Consider the following 23,174-nt stretch of genomic DNA (forward strand, 5'->3'; position numbering starts at 1 on the left):
AGATTGCCTAAGTTATTGGTATATAGTTGCTCATAATATGTTTTTGAAATCATATTTCCTTGATATATATATATATATATATATACACACATATATATACACACACACACATATCCTTTCCTTCCTCTCTCCTTTTTCATTCGTGATTTTATTAAGTTGAGTCTTTTCTCTTTTGTTTTTAAGAAGGCTGGCTAAGGGTTTATCTATCTTATTAATTCTTTCAAAAAACAAACTCCTGTTTTTTTTTATCTGTTCTACAGTTCTTCTGGTCTCTATTTCATTGAGTTCTGCTCAAATCTTTATTAACTGTCTTCTGTTGGGTGTAGGTTTTATTTGCTGTTATTTCTCCAGTTCCTTTAGATGCAAGGTTAGTTTGTGTATTTGAGTTTTTCCTATTTTTTGAGGGATGCTTGTTGAGATGTATTTCCCTTTCTTTTCTCTTTTTAAAATGTTTTTATTTATTTATTTTTAAGATTTTATTTATTAATTAATGAGAGAGAGAGTGAGAGAGGCAGAGACACAGGCAGAGAGAGAAGCAGGCTCCATGCAGGGAGCCTGCTGTGGGATTTGATCCAGAGTCTATAGGATCACGCCCTGGGCAGAAGGCAGGCGCTTAACTGCTGAGCCACCCAGGGATCCCTGTATTTCCCTTTCAGGACTACTTTTGCTATATCCCAAAGATTTTGAACAGTTGTATCTTCATTCTCATTAGTTTCCATGAATCTTTTTAATTCTTCTCTAATTTCCTGGTTGACCCTTTCATCTTTTAGCAGTATGCTCTTTAACCTCCAGTGTTTAAATTTCTTTGAAATTTCTTCTTGTGATTGAGTTATAGTTTCAAAGCATTATGGTCTGAAAAAATGCAGGGGACAATCCCAATCTTTTGGTATCCATTAAGACCTGATTTGTGACCTAGTATGTGGTGTATTCTGGAGAAAGTTCCACGTGCACTTGAGAAGAATGTATTCAGTAGCGTTTCAATGGAAAGTTCTGTAAATATCTGTGAAATCCATCTGGTCCAGTGTATCATTTAAAGCTCCTGTTTCTTTAAAAAAATAAAAATAAAACATAAAGCTCCTGTTTCGTTGTAGATATTGTGCTTAGAAGATCTGTCATTTGCAGAAAGTGCCATGTTGAAATCTCCCAGGATTAGTGTATTATTATCTAAGTATGTCTTTACTTTGGTTATTAATTGACTGATATACTTGGCAACTCCAACATTAGGGGCATAAATATTCATGATTGTTAGGTCCTCTTGTTGGATAGATCCTTTAAGTATTATATAGTGTCCCTCTTCATCTCTTACTACAGTCTTTGGGATAAAGTTTAATTTATCTGATATGAGGATGGCTACCCCTGCTTTCTTTTGAGGACCATTTGAATGGTAAATGGTTCTCCAACATTGCATTTTCAGGTTGTAGGTGTCCTTATGTCTAAAATGAGTCTCTTATAGACAGAAAATAGATGGGTCTTGCTTTTTTATCCAGTCTGAAACCCTGTATCTTTTGATGGGATCATTAAGCCCATTGACGTTCAAAGTTACTATTGAAAGATATGAATTTAGTGTCATCATGATACCTATTCAGTCCCTGTTTTTGTGGATTATTTCTTTGGGTTTCCTCTTTCTTTTACAGAGTCCCCCTCAATATTTCTTGCAGAGCTGGTTTGGTGGTCACATATTCTTTCAGCTTCTGCCTATCTTGGAAGTTCTTTATCTCTCCTTCTATTCTGAATGACAGCCTTGCTGGATAAAGTATTGTTGGCTGCAGGTTCTTCTCCTTTAGGACCCTGAATATATCCTGCCATTCTTTTCTGGCCTGCCAGGTCTCTGTAGAGAGGTCTGCTGTTAATGTAATATTTCTCCTCATATTAGTTAGGGATCGCTTGTCTCTTGCTGCTTTAAGGATTTTCTCTTTTTCTTTGGAATTTGCAAGTTTTTATTCAATGTCGAGGTGTTGGACAGTTTTTCTTGATTTTAGGGGTGGAAATCTCTCCATCTCCTGGATCTGAATGCCTGTTTCCCTCCCCAAATTAGAGAAGTTCTCAGCTATTATTTGTTCAAATATGCTTTCTGGTCCTCTGTCCCTTTCAGCACCCTCTGGAACTGCAATTAAACGTAGATTTTCCTTCTGAGGCTGTCATTTATTTCCCTTAACCTCTCCTCATGGTCTTTTAACTGTTTTCTCTTTTTTCCTCAGCTTCCTTCCTTGCCATCAACTTGTCTTCTATTTCACTCACTCTTTCTTCTACCTGATTAACCCTCATCATTAGGACCTCCAGTTTGCATTGCATCTCATTTAATTGATTTTTAATTTTGGCCTGATTAGATCTAAATTCTGCAGTCATGATGTCTCTTGAATCCTTTATACTTTTTCTAGAGCCACCAGTAGCTTTATAATTGTGCTTCTGAATTGGCTTTCTGACATCAAATTGTAATGCAGATTCTGTAACTCTGTGGCAGAGAGTACTGTTTTTGATTCTTTCTTTTGTGGGAGTTCTTTCTAGTCATTTTTCTCAGTGCAGAGTGGCTAAAAACAAGTTGTACTAGAAAAACGAAAGAAAAAAAAGGAGAGGTATCCTCTGGTTCTATATACTGTAAATCTCTCGACTTCCTTTGTAACTTCCTAGCGCTGCTCAGTAAAGAACTTGCTCTTCCCCTGTCCTTCCAGCTGGTCTTCTGGGGGAGGGGCTGCTGTGCTGATTCTCAAGTGTGTGCACCTGGGTGAGCTGCTCCACCCCCTGCCAGGTGCACTCCTCAGTGGGAGCCATTTATCCTGTGAGGCCCCTGTTACCTGATGGCCCTGCTCCATCCCAGGCACAAAGTGACATCAGGAGGAACAACACCACTGGTGTCAGCCAGCTCTCCAGCTCTGGAGTAAGCTCCTGCAGTAACTACGCAGTCTTCCAGTCCACACAAGCCTGGATGCTCCAGGGGTGGCAGGCGCTGATCTGCATAGCTTGGGGGCGCCCAGCAGCAGGAGAGTCCTTGCTGTCCTGAGCTCTCCTCACCTATCCCAGGGGGAGCACAGGATCCTGGGCTGTGTCCGCTGGGCGCCTTGGGATCTGGGGCCTGTGCATGTGGAATCACAGTCCTGGGGCCCCGGCTCCCGAAGGCAGCAGGGCACAGCCCCCTCTGCCCAGAGCCGCCGCCTCAGCTGCTCCCAAGGCCCTGCGGGGCCGCGCTCCAGCCCTTTACCGCACTCGGCCCACAGTCTGTGCCCCACTCTCCCCAGGGGCACACTTCCTCTGTTAGTGATCCCGGGAACCTGGAGGCTCCCTGCTCCTCCTGTTCCATTTCCCTGCTAAGCCCCTTTCCATCCGGGAAGAATTCGGTGTGGATTTTTAAAGTTTCAGCTTCTACAGGACTGGGCTTTCCTGTCCTGGAGGCTTTCACCACCTGGCCTTTCACGGCTCCTCCTGGGGGCCTCTCCCCCACTCGATTCATTCTTCTTTTTTTTTTTTTCCCCTGGTTCCCTACCTTGTTAGAAGTGCAAACTCTTCTCTCTGTCGTATTCCAGCTGTTCTCTCTTTAAACCTCAGGTCAAATTCATAGGTTTTCGGGATGATTTGAAAGTTATCTAGTTAGGTTGGTGGGGACAGGTGACTTGGGGACCCTAGTCCTCCGCCATATTGCCCCTCCCCGGCTATAGAGCCTTACTATTAAATGTGCATTCTCTGGGCTTGCAGAATCAAGAAGGCTTGGGAGTTTGTTAGAACTATCCAGGGGCCAAATTAGAATGAATGAGCACTTTGGGGAAGGAATGGCCCTCTGATACAACATATTCAAAGGAAAGCTTATTATTATAATCAAACTATAAAATATATCATGTTTGACTGATTATGTTTTGAAAGCACAAAGTTCAAATTATAGTGATGATCTCTGATTCACATGGATCTCAGTCAACATAGATTGATTTATATTCCTATATTCAATAATGGAGTTACACATGTATAGAGTCATGTTTTTTGATCTTAGAGTTATCTCTAAGATCCATACTCAGCTACTTACCTTATTAAATTTCTTGTAAATTTCAAAGAAAATATAGCGATACACGAAGGTTCTCACTTTCCATGAGGTGGTCTCCAAAAGGAAAATCAAAAGGAAGAAAATAAATCCCGTGACAGCCATTGCAATTAAGTATCTTCCTATTGCATCATCTTCTAAACTATACACATTCATCTCAGTTACTGATGTCAACAACAAAGAAAAAAGATAATTAAATTAAAAGTTAAAAAAATCAATGAATTTAATTCTCATTAAAATTAAATTAATTAAAAATTAATTCAATGAGAAAACTCTAAGAAGTCAACAAACTGGAAGTAGTATAGAATCAAATAGAGTGGTTATCAAATAAGCACAAAATTACTATATTCAATGGTATGCTTAATAACTTTATAAGTCATGCAAAATATGTTCAAGATCCTTTAAGATACTTTAATTCCATGAATTTTATCTTGCTATAGTTCTAGGCATCCATTATCAATATGGTACTAGACAGCCAGAACCATTGGGTTCATGCCTGCTCACACTAGAGTACTGGGTAACAGCAGAGGTTCTCCTTGCCCCCAAATATGTTTTCCTCTGAAAATACTTCAGAGAATGGTTCTGAAAGTGTGGAGCAGTGGCAGTGGAATCACCTGGAATGTGCTACATATGCAAATACTCTTACCTGCAAGGGAATACTAATATTTCAACTAAGTTGGAAGTGCTCAAAAGCTGACACTTTTTCTATGGCTTATGAGAAAAAATTAATAATTACAAGGTTCTAAATTCATGATTAGGAAAACAGTAGGCTCATCAGGAAGGTGAAGATGATCAATTCAACCTTTTTCACTGTTAAAAAACTTTTTATTGGGATCCCTGGGTGGCGCAGTGGTTTGGCGCCTGCCTTTGGCCCAGGGTGCGATTCTGGAGACCCAGGATCGAATCCCACATCGGGCTCCCGGTGCATGGAGCCTGCTTCTCCCTCTGCCTGTGTCTCTGCCTCTCTCTCTCTCTCTCTCTGTGACTATCATAAATAAATAAATAATTAAAAAAAACTTTTTATTAACATATTATCTACGTATATAGAAATTCACAAGTGTAGGACTCAATGAATTTTTACAAATTGAAAATACCTATGTAGGCAGCAATATATTTTGTTGTTTTAAAATTCAACCATATTCTATTTTATCTTATTTTTTTACTGTTATCATCTTGTATACTTTTATAGGGATAGCTGTAGGCATTATATTATGCTAGTTATCACAGTCATGGTGTCTTTCTTTTACCAGTTTTTAGTGAAGGATAGAAAACTTTCTATGATTTACATCTCCTTAATCTCCCCATTTCTAATTGTCTTAGGTATTTTCTCTACATACATTGAGAACATTATTAGACAATGCTATTATTTTTACTTTAACTGCCAAACTCAGGAAAACTCAAGAGGAGAAAGTATATTGTATTCATTCATATTTTTACTCTCCATTATTCCTTCTGCTTTCTTGATGTTCCAAAATTCCTCTTTTATCATTTCATTTGTGTTTATAGAACTTTTGTTAGCTATTCTTTTAGAGTTTCTACTGGTTACAAATTCCTGTAGATTTTCTTCATTTAAAAATGTCATTTCCCCTTCATTCCTGAAGGATATAGAATTTTCTATGTATACAGAATTTTGAGTTGACAGCTCTTTTATTTCAGCACTTGGAAATCATGCTGTGCTACTTGCGCTGGTCTTCATGGCTTCTGATGAGAAACCTACAAATTAGGAGAACTGTTTCTCCTTTGTAGATAATGTGTTATTTTTCTGTATCTGCTTTCAAGATGTTTTTCTTATCCTTATTTCAAAGTTCGATGATGATGTCTCTTGGCGTGACTTCTTTGGTTCTAACCTATTTGAAGTTTATTTAGCTTTTTGAATCTGTAAGTTTATATTTTTTATTTTATTATGTCTCTTTAAATTGAGATATAATTGATATATTAGTTTTGAGTATATAACATAATGATTTGATATTTGTAGGGTTTTTTCTTGTGATGAGAACTTTGAAGATATACTCTTTTAGTAACTTGTAAACATATATATATATATATATATATACAATACAGTATTATTAACTATAGTCATCATGCTGTATATTACATCTCCATCACTTATTTTATAACTGGTAGTTTGTACCTTTTGTACCCCTTCATCCATTTCACCCATCCCAATCCCCTGTCTCTGGCAACCATTAATCTATTCTCTAGGAGTTCAGTTTTTCTTTTTAGATTCCACATATAGGTGAGATCATATGTTATTTGTCTTTCTATGACTAATTTCACTTAGCATAATGCCCTCAAAGCCTATCCATGCTGTTCCCAATGGCAAGAATTCCTTCTTTATGCCCAAAAAATATCCCATTGTGTGTATGTAAACATATATGCATATATATATATGCATATATACATAAATGTATGTTTTCTTATCCATTCATCTATATGGAGATTCTTTCCCATCAGAAAATGCAATATGCATATAAGTTGTGAATCTTAGCTCTAACTTGTACAAGTTGTGTGACAGAGTAAATTATTCAATTTTGTATAAACTTTAGTTTCCTCAAAGTGAGAATAACAACATATAACTTGATGGTTATTGTGAGGATTCAAAATAATATAGGTAGAGCTATTTACATCCAATAAGTAATCAACCAGTAGTATCTGATGAGGTGAGTCCCAAATACTCACTTGCTTTACTACAATTTACGAAGGCAGGAATGTTTGCTGATGAACACACTATCTTTGTCTCTTGGTTATCATAATATTTGCTGATGCTCATCCCAAAGTTATGTATGGGTATCACCATCAGTGAATTAAGTAGAAGGCTTTCAGAAGGTTTTTGGCCTATGATTAAGAAGATAACATTAACATGCTTTATACAAAATGAATTGCACCAGGAAACAAAATCTTCCCAAATTAAACTGAGAAAATTATAAAGCCATATTATTATCTTCACAATACTCTCATTTCTGGCCACTAAGTATATGATAATGTCTTGTAACATAGTTTATGTTGATAATAACAGCACTGGAAAATCCTTTTGGCAAAGTTGATACCCATATAACCTGTCTTCTGCCAACTGATGTGAACAGGAAATGCATACTGATTTCTCATTCTTCTGATCTTATATGATGAATATAGAAACAAGTTGTGGTAGGAAATTTAGCCTATGACAACAGTGGCAAAGATATATATATATATATATCAGTTGAAAGGAGATACATCTTCAGAGAACCAAGCTTAAAGCTCACTTAGGTTTCTCTAAATATTAATGTGTATAATAGTTGATGAATAAACATGAAGAGATATAAAACATGATTATGGGTTAAGGTTGTGAATGGTCATTGTAGGACTTTAAGACTGAGCTCAGATTATTGGTAGCAAAGATAAAATGATACATCTGAGCAAAAAACATATTTGTAAGACACTTTGACAGAAGAGAGGTGACCAGTCAATGATAACAGAGAATGAGTGAAGTTCCTAAGATATAAATTTTCTAAGTGGTAAAGTCATATCAAGCCTGCCCCAAAGAGGGTAACAATTGGCATATATGCATATAATCTAGTATCCAGAAAGAATAATTCTGAACATTGGTTGGCCACTTGAGTAGATGCCAAAAATAACAAGGAGCTAGTGTTTAACTAAATGTTTAACTATAATTAAAGTATTTTAGCCTCTCTCCAAAGAATACATAAATATCCTCTTACTTTTAGGAGTAGAGGAAGATCTTCCTACATAAAGTAACTTCCTAAGAAAAGTAATATGATTCCTTAGCTAACAAACTGTTGAAGGATCCCATATGAATGGGGTGTGAAGGGATATAAAAACAGAAAAAATGTGTTGTAAATGCATGGATAATATTTAAAAATACTTATCTTCTAGTTTAGCATGTGTGTGAACCAATAAGAGTAGAATACCAATCAGCCAAACTGGATACAATCATAAAGAGTGTGGCCACCTTGTATGTAATGGAATACTGACCCTTTCTGTAGGCTCTAGAGAAAAGCAGAATTACTATCTGCTGTTGTGGTTTGCCTCTCTATACATTCTCCATATCTCGGATAACAGTGTCCTGATTTTCACATCATCTCTGAATAAGGAGTCTAATTTCTTCTTTTCTAATCTCACATCCTTTATTTTAATCTATTACTACATTGATCAGGACCTTAGGTGTAATGTTGATTTTAAAGGGAATGTTTTAAATAATATAGAATTGTGTATGATATTCATAAATGCTTTTTGTCAAGTTATGGAAGTTTCTTCCTAGTTATTAAAAAAATGCTATAATGGGGCACCTGGGTGGCTCAGTCAGTTAAGCTACTGCCTTCACTCAGGTCATGGTCCCAGTGTCCTGGGATGAAGCCCTGCATATCAGGCTTCCTGCTCAGGGGGGTATCTGCTTCTTCCTCTCCCTCTTCCTCTGCCTTTGCCCCCAGCTTGTGCTCTCGCTAACTCTCTCTCTCCCAAATAAATAAATAAAATCTTTCTTAAAATGCTATAATGAATTGTTGGATGTTTTTGAGTGATTTTTGCATATACCAAGGTTTTCACCCATTAATGTATTAATGTTCTGAATTACATTAATTGACTTTCTGAGTCTCTTATTATTCCATTAAGTCTACCCTGCATACAGAAAAAAATCCAATTTGGTCATAATGAATAACCTTTTCTATACTTTGCTGAATTCAGTTTGCAATATTCTGTTCAGAATTTTTGTATCAAGGGGCATCTAAGGTGGCTCCGTGAGTCTGACTCTTGATTTCGGCTTAGGTCATGATCTCATGGGTTGTGGCATCAGGCCCCAAATTGGGATCCACACTCAGCAGGGGATCTACTTGAGATTTTTTTCCTCTCTGCTCCTCCCCACAATTGGTTACTCTCTCAAATAAATCTTTTTTAAAAAGAATTTTTGCATCTATATTTAAGAATCACATTAGTTTGATATTTTCCTTTTTTCTATTCTTTTCTACAATGTCAAAGTCATACTAACTTCATAGAATGAGAGGCTGTGTTTTGCCTGCTGTTCTCTAGAAGGGTTTCTATGAGATTAGAATTCTATTTTATTGCAAGTTTCATAAAACTTACTAATACAGCAATATGGGCCTTATGTTTTCTTTGTAGAAAGATTTAAATTCTTGAATGGCTTATAAGACCATTTACAGTTTCAAATTCTTGAGAACAAGTTGGGAAGTTATTTCTATACAACTCTAATTATTCTAAATATTCAAATGTATTACCTTAAAATTATTTATCATATCATCTTGTCTTCCTAATGCCTCAGCATCTATGTCTTCACTTTATTCCTAATACTTCTTATTTTGACCTTTCCTTTTTTTACTTTATCATTTTACCAGAATTGGGCCAGTATGATAATCTTTCCAAGAACCCATCTTTGGTGATTTTGGTATTCTCTTGTATTTTTGCTTGCTATTTATTTAGCTTCTACTTTTATCCTTATTTTTTCTTGGATTTATTCTGTTGGATAAGTTATATATAGACTTGAATTTTTCTTTGACTAGTTACTTTTAAGTGCATTTTTAAAATTCCAAACGTACAGTTCTGTTAGTTTTTACTAACTTCATGAAGTGAGTTGATAAATATTCCCTCTTTCTCTATTTTCAGAAAGATTTTGCACAATATTGTTTTTTTTCTCTTAAAAGTTTATAAGACGGTACCAGTGAAATGATCTAGGCATAGAATTTTTCTCTGGGGAATATTCTGATAACAACTTAATTGCCTTTATATATAGGGAGTGTGATAAAATAAAAAATATATTTGGTCTTTGTCCTCAGAGCTCCTAAAATTCTTGGAATTTAGTAAGTGCTGAGTGTCTTTTGTTATTCCTAAGAAATCTTTTTGGACCATACCTGAGATTATGTTAATGGGCTGACTCACATTGAGGCCCCTAGATAGCTTCAGAATAAGAGCTGCTGCCAGAAAAACCAACCAGGTGTTTAGGGAGCTGGTACCTTCAGTCCCAGCTCCAAACCTATGGGAGGGGGAAAGGGACTGGAGACTTAGTTTAATTTTCTGCCCAAGATTTTACCAATCATGCCAACATAATTCATTAACTCAGAAGATGAACATAATCAGTATGGTGAGAGGGTGTCAGCCCAGAGAGGACATAAACACCCTGTATACTGCTCCACCTGATATCTTGGTATATGCATCTCTTCCATTTGAATATTCCTGAGTTAGATGCTTTATGATAAAAGTGTAATCACAAATATAACATTTTCCTGAGTTTTGTGAATCATTGAAGTGAATTAATGAACCTGAAGAGGTGGGAACCCTCATATTTGTAACCAGGTGAGACAGAAGTGCAGGCACCCTGGGGAACCAGGACTTCCAGCTGGAACCTGAAGCAAGGCAAGTCTTTTGGGACTAACTCTTTAACCTGTGGAGTCTGTGCTAATTATAATAGGTAGTATCGGAATTAAATTGTAGGACACCCATTTGATATCAGAAAATTGGTGTTGAAAACCAATTTTCAACCAGTGATAGGCGATCACTGAGATTTTAGTGTTCATCAAAGAATTTTGCCATTTCATCTAAGTTGACTTTGTTGGCATAAAGTGCTATGTGATAACCTCTGTCTTTTTAATGCTTCGAGGATCTGTAATAATGTTCCCTCTTTCATTCCCAGTTTTAGGAATGTGTACTTTCTCTTCCTTTTCTTGGTCAGTCTCACTAGGGGTTTACCAATTTTATTAATTTTGTGAGAGGACTTCTTGGCCTTCTCTCCTTAAAAAACCACTTAAAGCTAAACATTTATCAAAAGTTGTTATGCTAAATTTTAATTATCATTATGTTCAAGTAATTTTCAAATTTCAGTTGTGATTTTATTTGATGAATGTGTTATTTGAAGTGTCTGCCTTTTAATTTATATTTAATGTAATTATTGATATGGCTTGCTCTATTTTTATTTTGCTATTTGTTTTTGGTTTATCCCACCGCTCGCTCATATATTCCTTCTTTGTTAACTTTATTGGGGGATTAATTGAATAGCCTTCAGTGTGGTTTTCTTTGTATTTATCCTGCTTGAGGTACACTGAGCATCTTGAATCTGTAGTTTTAGATCTTTTACAAAACTTTGGAAATTCTAATTCATATGTCTCAAATATATCTTTATGCTCCATTCTTTCACTTTTCTATTACATATATGATAAACCTTTCAATATTGGCCACAGAGGTTACTGAAGCTATATACATATTATTTCAATCTCTTTTTCACTTTTATTCTGATTTTATAATCTCAATTGATCATCTTTCAAAGTATTTGTATCTTTCTTACTGGATGCTAAATCCATCCAATATTTTTAATTTTATAATTTATGTATTTTATAGTTTCTATATTTCTACTAAAATTTCCTATCATTCATTAATAGAATAATTTCCATGGGCATTGTAATAGCTGCTTTAAAATCCTTATCTCCTAATAATGATATTTATATCATTTAATAATCTGCATTTCATTGATTTCCTTTTCAATTATGATTCACATTTTCCTTTCTTTACACATCTAATAATTCTGATTGCATTCTGGACATTTTGACTTTTATGTTGTCAAGATTCTTTCATTTTCCTCTGAAAAATTTGCTTTAGCAAGCAGTTAACTTGATAGCAATCAAACTCTGTTTCCCCTGCAGTAAGCAGCAAGTGGAAAATCAGTTCAGTTGCTTTATCCTCAGTCTGCTTATATTTCTCCTCTGGAAATATTCCATAAAGAGATTTTGGAGTGAACCTCTGTGGTCCCCTCTTCTTTATTTTAATTTAGAGAATGCTGCAGCAATCTCAAATTATGTGTTCTGATTCTTAAACTAAGATTGCAGGTTTCTATCAGAGTTTAGCTATCCCACACCTCCAAACTATGCCTTTTCCTTAGGGAAAAAGTGACAGAAATGAAAAACTCACACAATGCTTTTTCAAATGTGAACTCCCTTCCAGTTTCTGCCTATCTTCAGTCAAAATAAAGTACCTTTAAATTTTTTTAAAAAAATTGTCAATAGTGGGATTGGGGCAAGATGGCGGAAGAGTAGGGTCCCCAAATCACCTGTCTCCACCAAATTACCTAGAAAACCTTCAAATTATCCTGAAAATCTATTAATTCGGCCTGAGATTTAAAGAGAGACCAGCTGGAATGCTACAGTGAGAAGAGTTCGCGCTTCTATCAAGGTAGGAAGACCGGGAAAAAAGAAATAAAGAAACAAAGACCTCCAAGGGGGAGGGGCCCCACGAGGAGCCGGGCTGAGGCCGGGGCGAGTGTCCCCAGGACAGGAGAGCCCCGTCCCGGAGGAGCAAGAGCTGCACCAACCTTCCCGGGCGGAAAGGGGCTCGCAGGGAGTTGGAGCAGGACCCAGGAGGGCGGGGATGCCCTCGGGTTCCCCGGGACAGTAACAGCAACTGCGCACCCAGGAGAGTGCGCCGAGCTCCCTAAGGGCTGCAGCGCGCACGGCGGGACCCGGCGGGACCCGGAGCAGCTGGAGGGGCTCGGGCGGTGGCTCCGCGGAGGGGGCTGCACGGCCCCGGGAGCAGCTCGGAGGGGCTCGGGCAGAGGAAGAGGCTCCGTGCGGAGGGGGCTGCGCGGTTCCAGGAGCAGCTCGGGGAGGCTCGGGCGGCGGCTCCGCGGAGGGGGTTGCGCGGCCCGGGAGCACAGGGCGCCTGGACACAGCCCAGGATCCGGCCTCCCCCGGGACAGGCAGAGGCCGGGAGGGCCCAGGACAGCAAGGACGCTCCTGCCCCAGCTGAGCAGATCAGCGGCCCCGCCCCGGAGCCTCCAGGCCCTGCAGACGGAGAGCTCCGGAGTTACTGCCTGAGCTGAATCCAGGTTTCCAGAGCTGCCCCGCCACTGGGGTTGTTCCTCCTGCGGCCTCACGGGGTAAACAACCCCCACTGAGCCCTGCACCAGGCAGGGGCACAGCAGCTCCCCCAACTGCTAACACCTGAAAATCAGCACAGCAGGCCCCTCCCCCAGAATACCAGCTAGACTGACAACTTCCAGGAGAAGCCAAGGGACTTAAAGTACACAGAATCAGAAGATACTCCCCCGTGGTTGTTTTGCTTTTTGATTTGTTTCCTTCCCCCACCTCCTTTTTTTCTCCTTTCTTTTTCTTTCTCTTTTTTTTTTTTCGTTTTTTTTTCTTCCTTTTTTTTCTCTTTCTCTTTTCTTTTCTTCTTTTTTAGATGCAACTACAACAATTCTTATTAGAAACTTAATAGCTTAAGGGGCTGGGTGAAGAGGGGCTAAATGAGTGATGGGTATTTTTTTTTTTTATTTATGATAGTCACATAGAGCGAGAGAGAGAGAGAGAGGCAGAGACATAGAGAGAGAGAGAGAGAGGCAGAGACATAGGCAGAGGGAGAAGCAGGCTCCATGCACCGGGAGCCTGACGTGGGATTCGATCCCGGGTCTCCAGGATCGCGCCCTGGGCCAAACCGCTGCGCCACCCAGGGATCCCTGATGGGTATTTTTTAATAATGATTTTATTTATTTATTTATTCATGAGAGACAAAGAGAGGGGCAGAGACAGCTCCCAGTGGGGAGCCCGATGTAGGACTCGATCCCAGAACCCCAGGATCTCACTTGAGTCAAAGACAGGTGATCAACCACCAAGCCACCCATGTGCCCCAGTGATGGGTATTAAGGAGGGCACTTGTGATGAGCACTGGATTTTGTATTAAGTGATGAATCACAGAATTCCACTCCCAAAACCAATGTTATGCTATTTATTCATTAACTAGAATTAAATAAAAACTTAACAATAGAAAAGAAATTTTATATCTTAAATGGTTATAGATTCCAAAGAAGGCTTAAAATCATGTAATATTTGACTTTACAAATAAGTACATAAGTTAAATCCAAAGTAAATAGAAATAAAGAAAAATAAATATAAGAACAGAAATCCCCACAATAGGACACAAAAAATAAATATTAATAAAACCAAAAGGTAGCTCTTTAAAAGGATTAAAATATTGGTAAAAATCCTGACAAAGACTGATGAGAGGGAAAGGTTGGGAGAGAGTAAGTGAATACAGCAATATCAGCAATGGATGAGCAGATGTGAATGCTTATCTACAGACCTGAAAGGATCACAAGAGAATGTTAGGAACAACTTAATGCCAATAGTTTCAGAAATGTAGATGAAATGCAAAACTTCTTTGAAAAGAAAACTTTTCAAAAATTTTACAAGGTATGAGAAATATTAATAGATCTATATTATAGACAAATTAAATTTATGATTAACAACAAAACTACACACACACACACACAAATCTCTAAGCTCTGAGGATTTCACTGATGAGCCCTATCTAATATTTTAAAAAGAAAAAATATCCATTTTACAAAAAATTCTGACTTTAGGCCTACCATTTCAAGTAACTGAATTTCTGGCAGCAATTCAAATAAGCAAAGAAATAAATTCTCTTCTAAGATCTCCAGAAAGGGATGGAGCCTTGCAGATAGCTTGGTTTTAGCCCAATGAGCCCTTTGATAGATTTATGATCTATAGACCTGTAGGATAATATATTTGTATAATCTACTATGTTTGCAGCAATTTAGTACCACAGTAATAGAAAACTAACACAGAGACTAATTGACAGCAATGTTACTAACTCAGTAAATGAGCACCAGAGTATAAATCCTTCTACATGTTTCTTAGTCTACTATTCAGAGATCAGTTCTTCCTCATGTGGCTTAATATTGCTCATTGAAGAGGTATGCAAGGAGTACTAAAATAGGTTTCTGGGCAGCCCGGGTGGCTCAGTGGTTTAGCGCTGCCTTCAGCAAAGGGCGTGATCCTAGAGACACAGGATCGAGTCCCACATCAGGTTCTCTGCGTGAGCCTGCTGCTTCCTCTACCTGTGTCTCTGCCTCTATGTGTGTGTGTGTGTGTGTGTGTATGTGTGAGATGAATAAATAAATAAAATATTTTTTTAAAAAATAAATAAATAAAATAGGTTTCTAACTCACTCAGGGAATTTTTTCATGGGAGGGCAAGGCCTAAGGTCAGTTAATGGGTTAGGAGCCTATTCCTCTCAGTCTCTGCAAGACCTAGTATGGCTGAATTACTTAAAACAGATCTAGTTAATATTTACAGGGTCATTTAATAAAGGAGAGGCAGCATCTATATTCCAAGAAACTGCTCTTTGCCATCATTGCCAGTGTAGTCAATGTCTCCATAATCTCAAAGTCAAAGGAGGAAAAATGAAAGAATAACTATTGTACAGAGCCTGAACTTACAGCCTGAAGGACAGGGTTAGTGAAAATGTTAGTGTCTTAATTGTTTGCACTGTACCCAACATAATGCCTATAATATTTGTGGCACTTATTAAAGGTTATTAACTTACAAGTAGTGTAAGTTTTCCCTGGAAACCCAGAACCAAACAACTTTGTAATGTTCTTATCTTCAAGGCCATATTTCTTTTTTATGCCACTAGAAAGGGGTAAATGGTGTGATGTCCTCACCTGATATTTCGGTTACTATTACATTCAATATTACGCTGAAAACTCCTGCACAGTACTGGAACATGACGAGCTTGATGTAGGCACTGGTATGACTAGAAAAAAGGAAACTTATCAGGTATGTGAAGGGAATGACAGCCCAGCCAAACAGCATGAAGATGAACAATGTATCCAGAAAGCGGTAATTCTTGGTCAGTGCATCCAATCCAGATAATAGGAATACCATCTGAGAGAGAGAGAGAGAGAGAGAGAGTAAACAAGTCAAGTCAAAGTAGAAAAACTATGCAATGCCTAAGAATTCAATCTAATCACTTAGAAAAGAGAAATAATCCTCCTTTGTTAGAACACGTAAGTATTTATTAATCAAATAATTTTGTCCATGAGTATGGCTATGAGGTTCTTCTACTTCTCCCTCAGGTGAGCATATACCCTCTACTTGCCTTTCTACTTGTTTTCATATACTTGAAACGGTTCCATTTTGTTCTCCTTGAAGAAGATCAAAGTATATTCTTTCTTCCCCTTCCTCTAAGCCCAAATAAGGCAATTCTCAGTATTTCCAGAAATGAGATCACCTAATAGAAAAACTTTTTTTTTCCCCAAGATTTCCATTCTGGCAGCTGTAAGCTGTGCTAAAGACCTACCCTCCGTGGCCTCCCATTTTTAGATTCTTCCTGTTGACTATACTCTGTTTTCCTACTCCTTTTTCCATCTCAGTCACTCAGTTGAGAAGCACACAGGGAAACTCAAAGTTAGAGGGGATCTAAGTAAGAGAATAGAGAACTTATAGAGCTATTACAGAAAATAAATTTCCAGAAATCTACATCACACAAGTTATTAACTGGTTTCTCCAAATATTCCAGAATTATTTATTTTGAGCTATTAAATGATTATGTAGCAAGATCCTTGAAAAGTGGATGGTAGAGTTAAGCTAAGGATAGCTACTAGTGATTGAAAGCAGGGTACCAGTGGTAGTAGAAAAAGCAACAAAAAAATGAACATAACATAGATGAAAGTATTTAGGTATTATGGGCATGGTACATTGCTTCTGTCATCACAGACTTTCAGTCTCAAGAGAAATGCAATGCATGTAATTACTTAGGTAGAATTTCGGGTGACCTACATATTTTTTTGTTGTTGTTGTTGAAAGACAATGTTTAGGGATTTCACTAATTGTAAAATGTACATTTTTTTAAATGTACATTTTTGAGTAGAAAGACTCAACACTGTAAAAATGTAGATATTTCCCAAATCAGTCTACAAACAAAAATATCAATGAGATATTTAGCTGAATGATTTTAAACTTTATTTTGAAATGTAACACATTAAAAAATGCACAAAATACAGATGAACAGATCACTGAATTATTACAAAACAAACACTGCTGTGAAATCACCAAAGAGAGAAAGGAGGGGCAAGATGGCGATAGAGTAGGGTCCCCAAGTCACCTGTCCCCACCAAATTACCTAGATAACCTTCAAATCATCCTGAAAATCTACGAATTCAGCCTGAGATTTAAAGAGAGAACAGCTGGAATGCTACAGTGAGAAGAGCTCACGCTATCAAGGTAGGAAGACGGGGGTGGGGGGGTGGGGGGAAGAAACAAAAGGCATCCAAGGGGGAGGGGCCCCGAGGAGCCAGGCTAAGGCCAGGGCGAGTGTCCCCAGGACAGGAAAGCACCGTCCTGGAGAAGCAGGAGCTTCACCAATCTTCCCCGGGCGGAAAGGCGCTTGCAGGGAGTTAGAGCAGGACCCCAGGAGGGCGGGGATGCCTTCGGGCTCCCTGGGACACTAACAGGCACCTGCGCGCCCAGGAGAGTGCGCCGAGCTCCCTAAAGGGCTGGAGCGCGCACGGCTGGACCTGGAGCAGCTCGGAGGGGCTCGGGCGGAGGCTCCGCCTGAGGGAGCTGCGCTGCCGGGAGCTCAAATCCAACAACACAGGCCGGGAGCACAGAGCGCCGGTGACACAGCCCAGGATCTGAACCTCCCGCTGGGACAGGCAAAGGCCGGGAGAGCCCAGGACAGCAAGGATGCTCCTGCCCCGAGCTGAGCAGATCAGCGAGCGCCCTGCCCCAAGAGCAACCAGGCCCCTGCACACTGAGAGCTCCGTAGTTACTGCGGGAGCTGAATCCAGGGCTCCAGAGCTGACCCCGACCACTGTGGTTGTTCCTCCTGGGGCCTCACAGGGTAAACAACCTCCACTGAGCACTGCATCCGGCAGAGGGCAGAGCAGCTCCACCAAGTGCTAACACAGCACAACAGGCTCCTCCCCCAGAAGACCAGCTAGACCGACAAGTTCCAGGGGAAGTCAAGGGACTTAAAGTATACAGAATCAGAAGATACTCCCCCGTGGATTTTTTTTTTTTCTTTTTGCTTTCTGTTTGCTTCCCCCACCTTTTTTCCCCTTTCCTTATTTTCTCTTTTTCTTCTTTTTCTTTTTTCTTCCTTTTTTCTTTTTCTCTTTTCTTTCCTTCTTTCTCTCCTCTCTTTTTCTCCTTTTCCCAATACAACTTGTTTTTTGCCACTCTGCACTGAGCAAAATGACTAGAAGGAAAACCTCACCTCAAAAGAAAGATTCAGAAACAGTCCTCTCTCCCACAGAGTTACAAAATCTGGATTACAATTCAATGTCAGAAAGCCAATTCAGAAGCACTATTATAAAGCTACTGGTGACTCCAGAAAAAAAGCATAAAGGACTCAAGAGACTTCATGACTGCAGAATTTAGATCTAATCAGGCAGAAATTAAAAATCAATTGAATGAGATGGAATCCAAACAGGAAGTCCTAGCGAAGAGGGTTAATGAGGTGGAAGAACGAGTGAGTGACATAGAAGACAAGTTGATGGTAAAGAGGGAAACTGAGGAAAAAAGAGACAAACAATTAAAAGACCATGAGGATAGATTAAGGGAAATAAATGACAGCCTGAGGAAGAAACACCTACGTTTAATTGGTGTTCCAGAGGGTGCCGAAAGGGAAAGAGGTCCAGAATATGTATTTGAACAAATCCTAGCTGAAAACTTTCCTAATCTGGGAAGGGAAACAGGCATTCAGATCCAGGAAATAGATCATGCCCCTAAAATCAATAAAAACCGTTCAACACCTCGACATTTAATAGTGAAGCTTGCAAATTCCAAAGATAAAGAGAAGATCCTTAAAGCAGCAAGAGACAAGAAATCCCTGACTTTTATGGGGAGGAGTATTAGGGTAACAGCAGACCTCTCCACAGAGACCTGGCAGGCCAGAAAGGGCTGGCAGGATATATTCAGGGTCCTCAATGAGAAAAACATGCAACCAAGAATACTTTATCCAGCAAGGCTCTCATTCAGAATGGAAGGAGAGATAAAGAGCTTCCAAGACAGGCAGGAACTGAAAGAATATCTGACCTCCAAACCAGCTCTGCAAGAAATTGTAAGGGGGACTCTTAAAATTCCCCTTTAAGAAGAAGTCCAGTGGAACAATCCACAAAAACAAGGACTGAATAGATATCATGATGACACTAAACTCATATATTTCAATAGTAACTCTGAACGTGAACGGGCTCAATGACCCCATCAAAAGGCGCAGGGTTTCAGACTGGATAAAAAAGCAGGACCCATCTACTTGCTGTCTACAAGAGACTCATTTTAGACAGAAGGACACCTACAGCCTGAAAATAAAAGGTTGGAGAACCATTTACCATTCAAATGGTCCTCAAAAGAAAGCAGGGGTAGCCATCCTTATATCAGATAAACTAAAATTTACCCCGAAGACTGTAGTGAGAGATGAAGAGGGACACTATATCATACTTAAAGGATCTATCCAACAAGAGGACTTAACAATCCTCAATATATATGCCCCGAATGTGGGAGCTGCCAAATATATCAATCAATTAATAACCAAATTAAGACATACTTAGATAATAATACACTTATACTTGGTGACTTCAATCTAGCGCTTTCTACACTCGATAGGTCTTCTAAACACAACATCTCCAAAGAAACGAGAGCTTTAAATGATGCACTGGACCAGATGGATTTCACAGATATCTACAGAACTTTACATCCAAACTCAACTGAATACACATTCTTCTCAAGTGCGCATGGAACTTTCTCCAGAATAGACCACATGCTGGGTCACAAATCGGGTCTGAACCGATACCAAAAGATTGGGATCATCCCCTGCATATTCTCAGACCATAATGCCTTGAAATTAGAACTAAATCACAACAAGAAGTTTGGAAGGACTTCAAACACGTAGAGGTTAAGGACCATCTTGCTAAAAGATGAAAGGGTCAACCAGGAAATTAAGGAAGAATTAAAAAGATTCATGGAAACTAATGAGAATGAAGATACAACCGTTCAAAATCCTTGGGATGCAGCAAAAGCAGTCCTGAGGGTGAAATACATCGCAATACAAGCATCCATTCAAAAACTGGAAAGAACTCAAATACAAAAGCTAACTTTACACCTAAAGGAGCTAGAGAAAAAACAGCAAATAGATCCTACACCCAGCAGAAGAAGAGAGTTAATAAAGATTCGAGCAGAACTCAACAAAATCGAGACCAGAAGAACTGTGGAACAGATCAACAAAACCAGGAGTTGGTTCTTTGAAAAAACTAATAAGATAGATAAACCATTAGCCAGCCTTATTAAAAAGAAGAGAGAGGACTCAAATTAATAAAATCATGAATGAGAAAGGAGAGATCACTACCAACACCAAGGAAATACAAACGATTTTAAAAACACATTATGAACAGCTATACGCCAATAAATTAGGCAATCTAGAAGAAATGGACGCATTTCTGGAAAGCCACAAACTACCAAAACTGGAACAGGAAGAAATAGAAAACCTGAACAGACCAATAACCAGGGAGGAAATCGAAGCAGTCATCAAAAACCTCCCAAGACACAAGAGTCCAGGGCCAGATGGCTTCCCAGGGGAATTCTATCAAATGTTTAAAGAAGAAGCCATACCTATTCTACTAAAGCTGTTTGGAAAGATAGAGATGGAGTACTTCCAAATTCGTTCTATGAGGCCAGCATCACCCTATTTCCAAAACCAGACAAAGACCCCACCAAAAAGGAGAATTACAGACCAATACCCTGATGAATATGGATGCTAAAATTCTCAACAAGATACTAGCCAATAGGATCCAACAGTACATTAAGAAAATTATTCACCATGACCAAGTAGGATTTATTCCCGGGACACAAGGCTGGTTCAATACTCAGTAAAACAATCAATGTGGTTCATCATATCAGCAAGAGAAAAACCAAGAACCATATGATCCTCTCATTAGATGCAGAGAAAGCATTTGACAAAATACAGCATCCATTCCTGATCAAAACTCTTCAGAGTGTAGGGATAGAGGGAACATTCCTCAACATCTTAAAAGCCATCTACGAAAATCCCACAGCAAATCAATGCCCAGAAGTCAGTGGCATTTCTATACACTAACAATGAGGCTGAAGAAAGAGAAATTAAGGAGTCTATCCCATTTACAATTGCACCCAAAGGCATAAGATACCTAGGAATAAACCTAACCAAAGAGGTAAAGGATCTATACCCTAAAAACTATAGAACACTTCTGAAAGAAATTGAGGAAGACACAAAGAGATGGAAAAATATTCCATGCTCATGGATTGGCAGAATTAATATTGTGAAAATGTCAATGTTACCCAGGGCAATTTACACGTTTAATGAAATCCCTATCAAAATACCACGGACTTTCTTCAGAGAGTTAGAACAAATTATTTTAAGATTTGTGTGGAATCAGAAAAGACCCCGAATAGCCAGGGGAATTTTAAAAAAGAAAACCATAGCTGGGGGCATCACAATGCCAGATTTCAGGTTGTACTACAAAGCTGTGGTCATCAAGACAGTGTGGTACTGGCACAAAAACAGACACATAGATCAAAGGAACAGAATAGAGAACCCAGAAGTGGACTCTCAACTTTATGGTCAACTAATATTCGATAAAGGAGGAAAGACTATCCACTGAAAGAAAGACAGTCTCTTCAATAAATGGTGCTGGGAAAATTGGACATCTGCATGCAGAAGAATGAAACTAGACCACTCTCTTTCACCATACACAAAGATAAACTCAAAATGGATGAAAGATCTAAATGTGAGACAAGATTCCATCAAAATCCTAGAGGAGAACACAGGCAACACCCTTTTTGAACTTGGACACATTAACTTCTTGCAAGATACATCCACGAAGGCAAAAGAAACAAAAGCAAAGATGAACTATTGGGACTTCATCAAGATAAGAAGCTTTTGCACAGCAAAGGATACAGTCAACAAAACTAAAAGACAACCTACAGAATGGGAGAAGATATTTGCAAATGACCTATCAGATAAAGGGCTAGTTTCCAAGATCTATAAAGAACTTCTTAAACTCAACACCAAAGAAACAAACAATCCAATCATGAAATGGGCAAAAGACATGAACAGAAATCTCACAGAGGAAGACATAGACATGGCCAACACGCACATGAGAAAATGCTCCGCATCACTTGCCATCAGGGAAATACAAATCAAAACCACAATGAGATACCACCTCACACCAGTGAGAATGGGGAAAATTAACAAGGCAGGAAACCACAAATGTTGGAGAGGATGCGGAGAAAAGGGAACCCTTTTGCACTGTTGGTGGGAATGTGAACTGGTGCAGCCACTCTGGAAAACTGTGTGGAGGTTACTCAAAGAGTTAAAAATAGACCTGCCCTATGACCCAGCAATTGCACTGTTGGGGATTTACCCCAAAGATACAGATGCAATGAAACGCTGGGACACCTGCACCCCGATGTTTATAGCAGCAATGTCCACAATAGCCTAGTTGTGGAAGGAGCCTCGGTGTCCATCAAAAGATGAATGGATAAAGAAGATGTGGTTTATGTATACAATGGAATATTACTCAGCCATTAGAAATGACAAATACCCACCATTTGCTTCAACATGGATGGAACTGGAGGGTATTATGCTGAGTGAAGTGAATCAATCAGAGGAGGACAAACATTATATGTTCTCATTCATTTGGGGTATGTAAATAATAGTGAAAGGGAATAGAAGGGAAGGGAGAAGAAATGGGTAGGAAATATCAAAAAGGGAGACAGAACATAAAGACTCCTAACTCTGGGAAACGAACTAGGGGTGGTGGAAGGGGCGGAGGGCGGGGGGTGGGGGTGAATGGGTGATGGGCACTGAGGGGGGCACTTGACAGGATGAGCACTGGGTGTTATTCTGTATGTTGGCAAATTGAACACCAATGAAAAATAAATTTTTAAAAAATGAAAAAAAATCATCAAGGATCCCAATACCACTTAAAGTACAACATCTCCCTCCTCTGTGAACGTAAACACTATCCTGACCTTTATAATTACTTTCCTTCTTTTTTTAAAGTTTTAACAAAAACATCTCTAAACAGTACTTGTATTTTCAATTGTATATAAATGGAATTATATAGTATGACGTTCTTCATACCTGCCTTCTTTTGCCAACATTGTATTTGTGAAATCCATCCCTACTGTTGCCCAGTGTGGTAGTTCATTTTCATTGCTGTTTAGTATTCCAGTGTATTTTTGTATCACTTTTATTCATCTGTTATATTTAATAAATATTTGAGTTGCCATGTTTATTGTTTATTATTATGAATTACATTCTTAATTTTCTTGTACATGTTTCTTGCACATATATATGCATCATATGTATACACACACAC

General features: G+C 38.8%; 1 protein-coding gene across 16 annotated transcripts in view; it reads right to left on the reverse strand.

Moving 5' to 3' along the window:
• Positions 1-23,174, reverse strand: part of LOC489979 (ATP-binding cassette sub-family A member 3-like) — a 191,200-nt gene that overhangs the window by 30,940 nt on the left and 137,086 nt on the right. For 15 of the 16 annotated variants that reach the window (XR_005360835.1, XM_038540119.1, XM_038540116.1 and 12 more), the window contains 3 exons: positions 15,480-15,702; positions 6,704-6,859; positions 4,010-4,188 (listed from right to left, as the gene is read on the reverse strand). Coding sequence is in view for 15 of the 16 variants with exons in the window: in XM_038540119.1 (XP_038396047.1) it covers positions 4,010-4,188; positions 6,704-6,859; positions 15,480-15,702 (558 nt within the window). In the remaining variant the exon portion in view is untranslated. The remainder of the gene's footprint in view (positions 1-4,009; positions 4,189-6,703; positions 6,860-15,479; positions 15,703-23,174) is intronic. The other variant, XM_038540120.1, reaches the window with a different exon arrangement.

Source organism: Canis lupus, chromosome 6, assembly GCF_011100685.1.
Source record: "Canis lupus familiaris isolate Mischka breed German Shepherd chromosome 6, alternate assembly UU_Cfam_GSD_1.0, whole genome shotgun sequence".
Taxonomy (NCBI): Eukaryota; Metazoa; Chordata; class Mammalia; order Carnivora; family Canidae; genus Canis; species Canis lupus.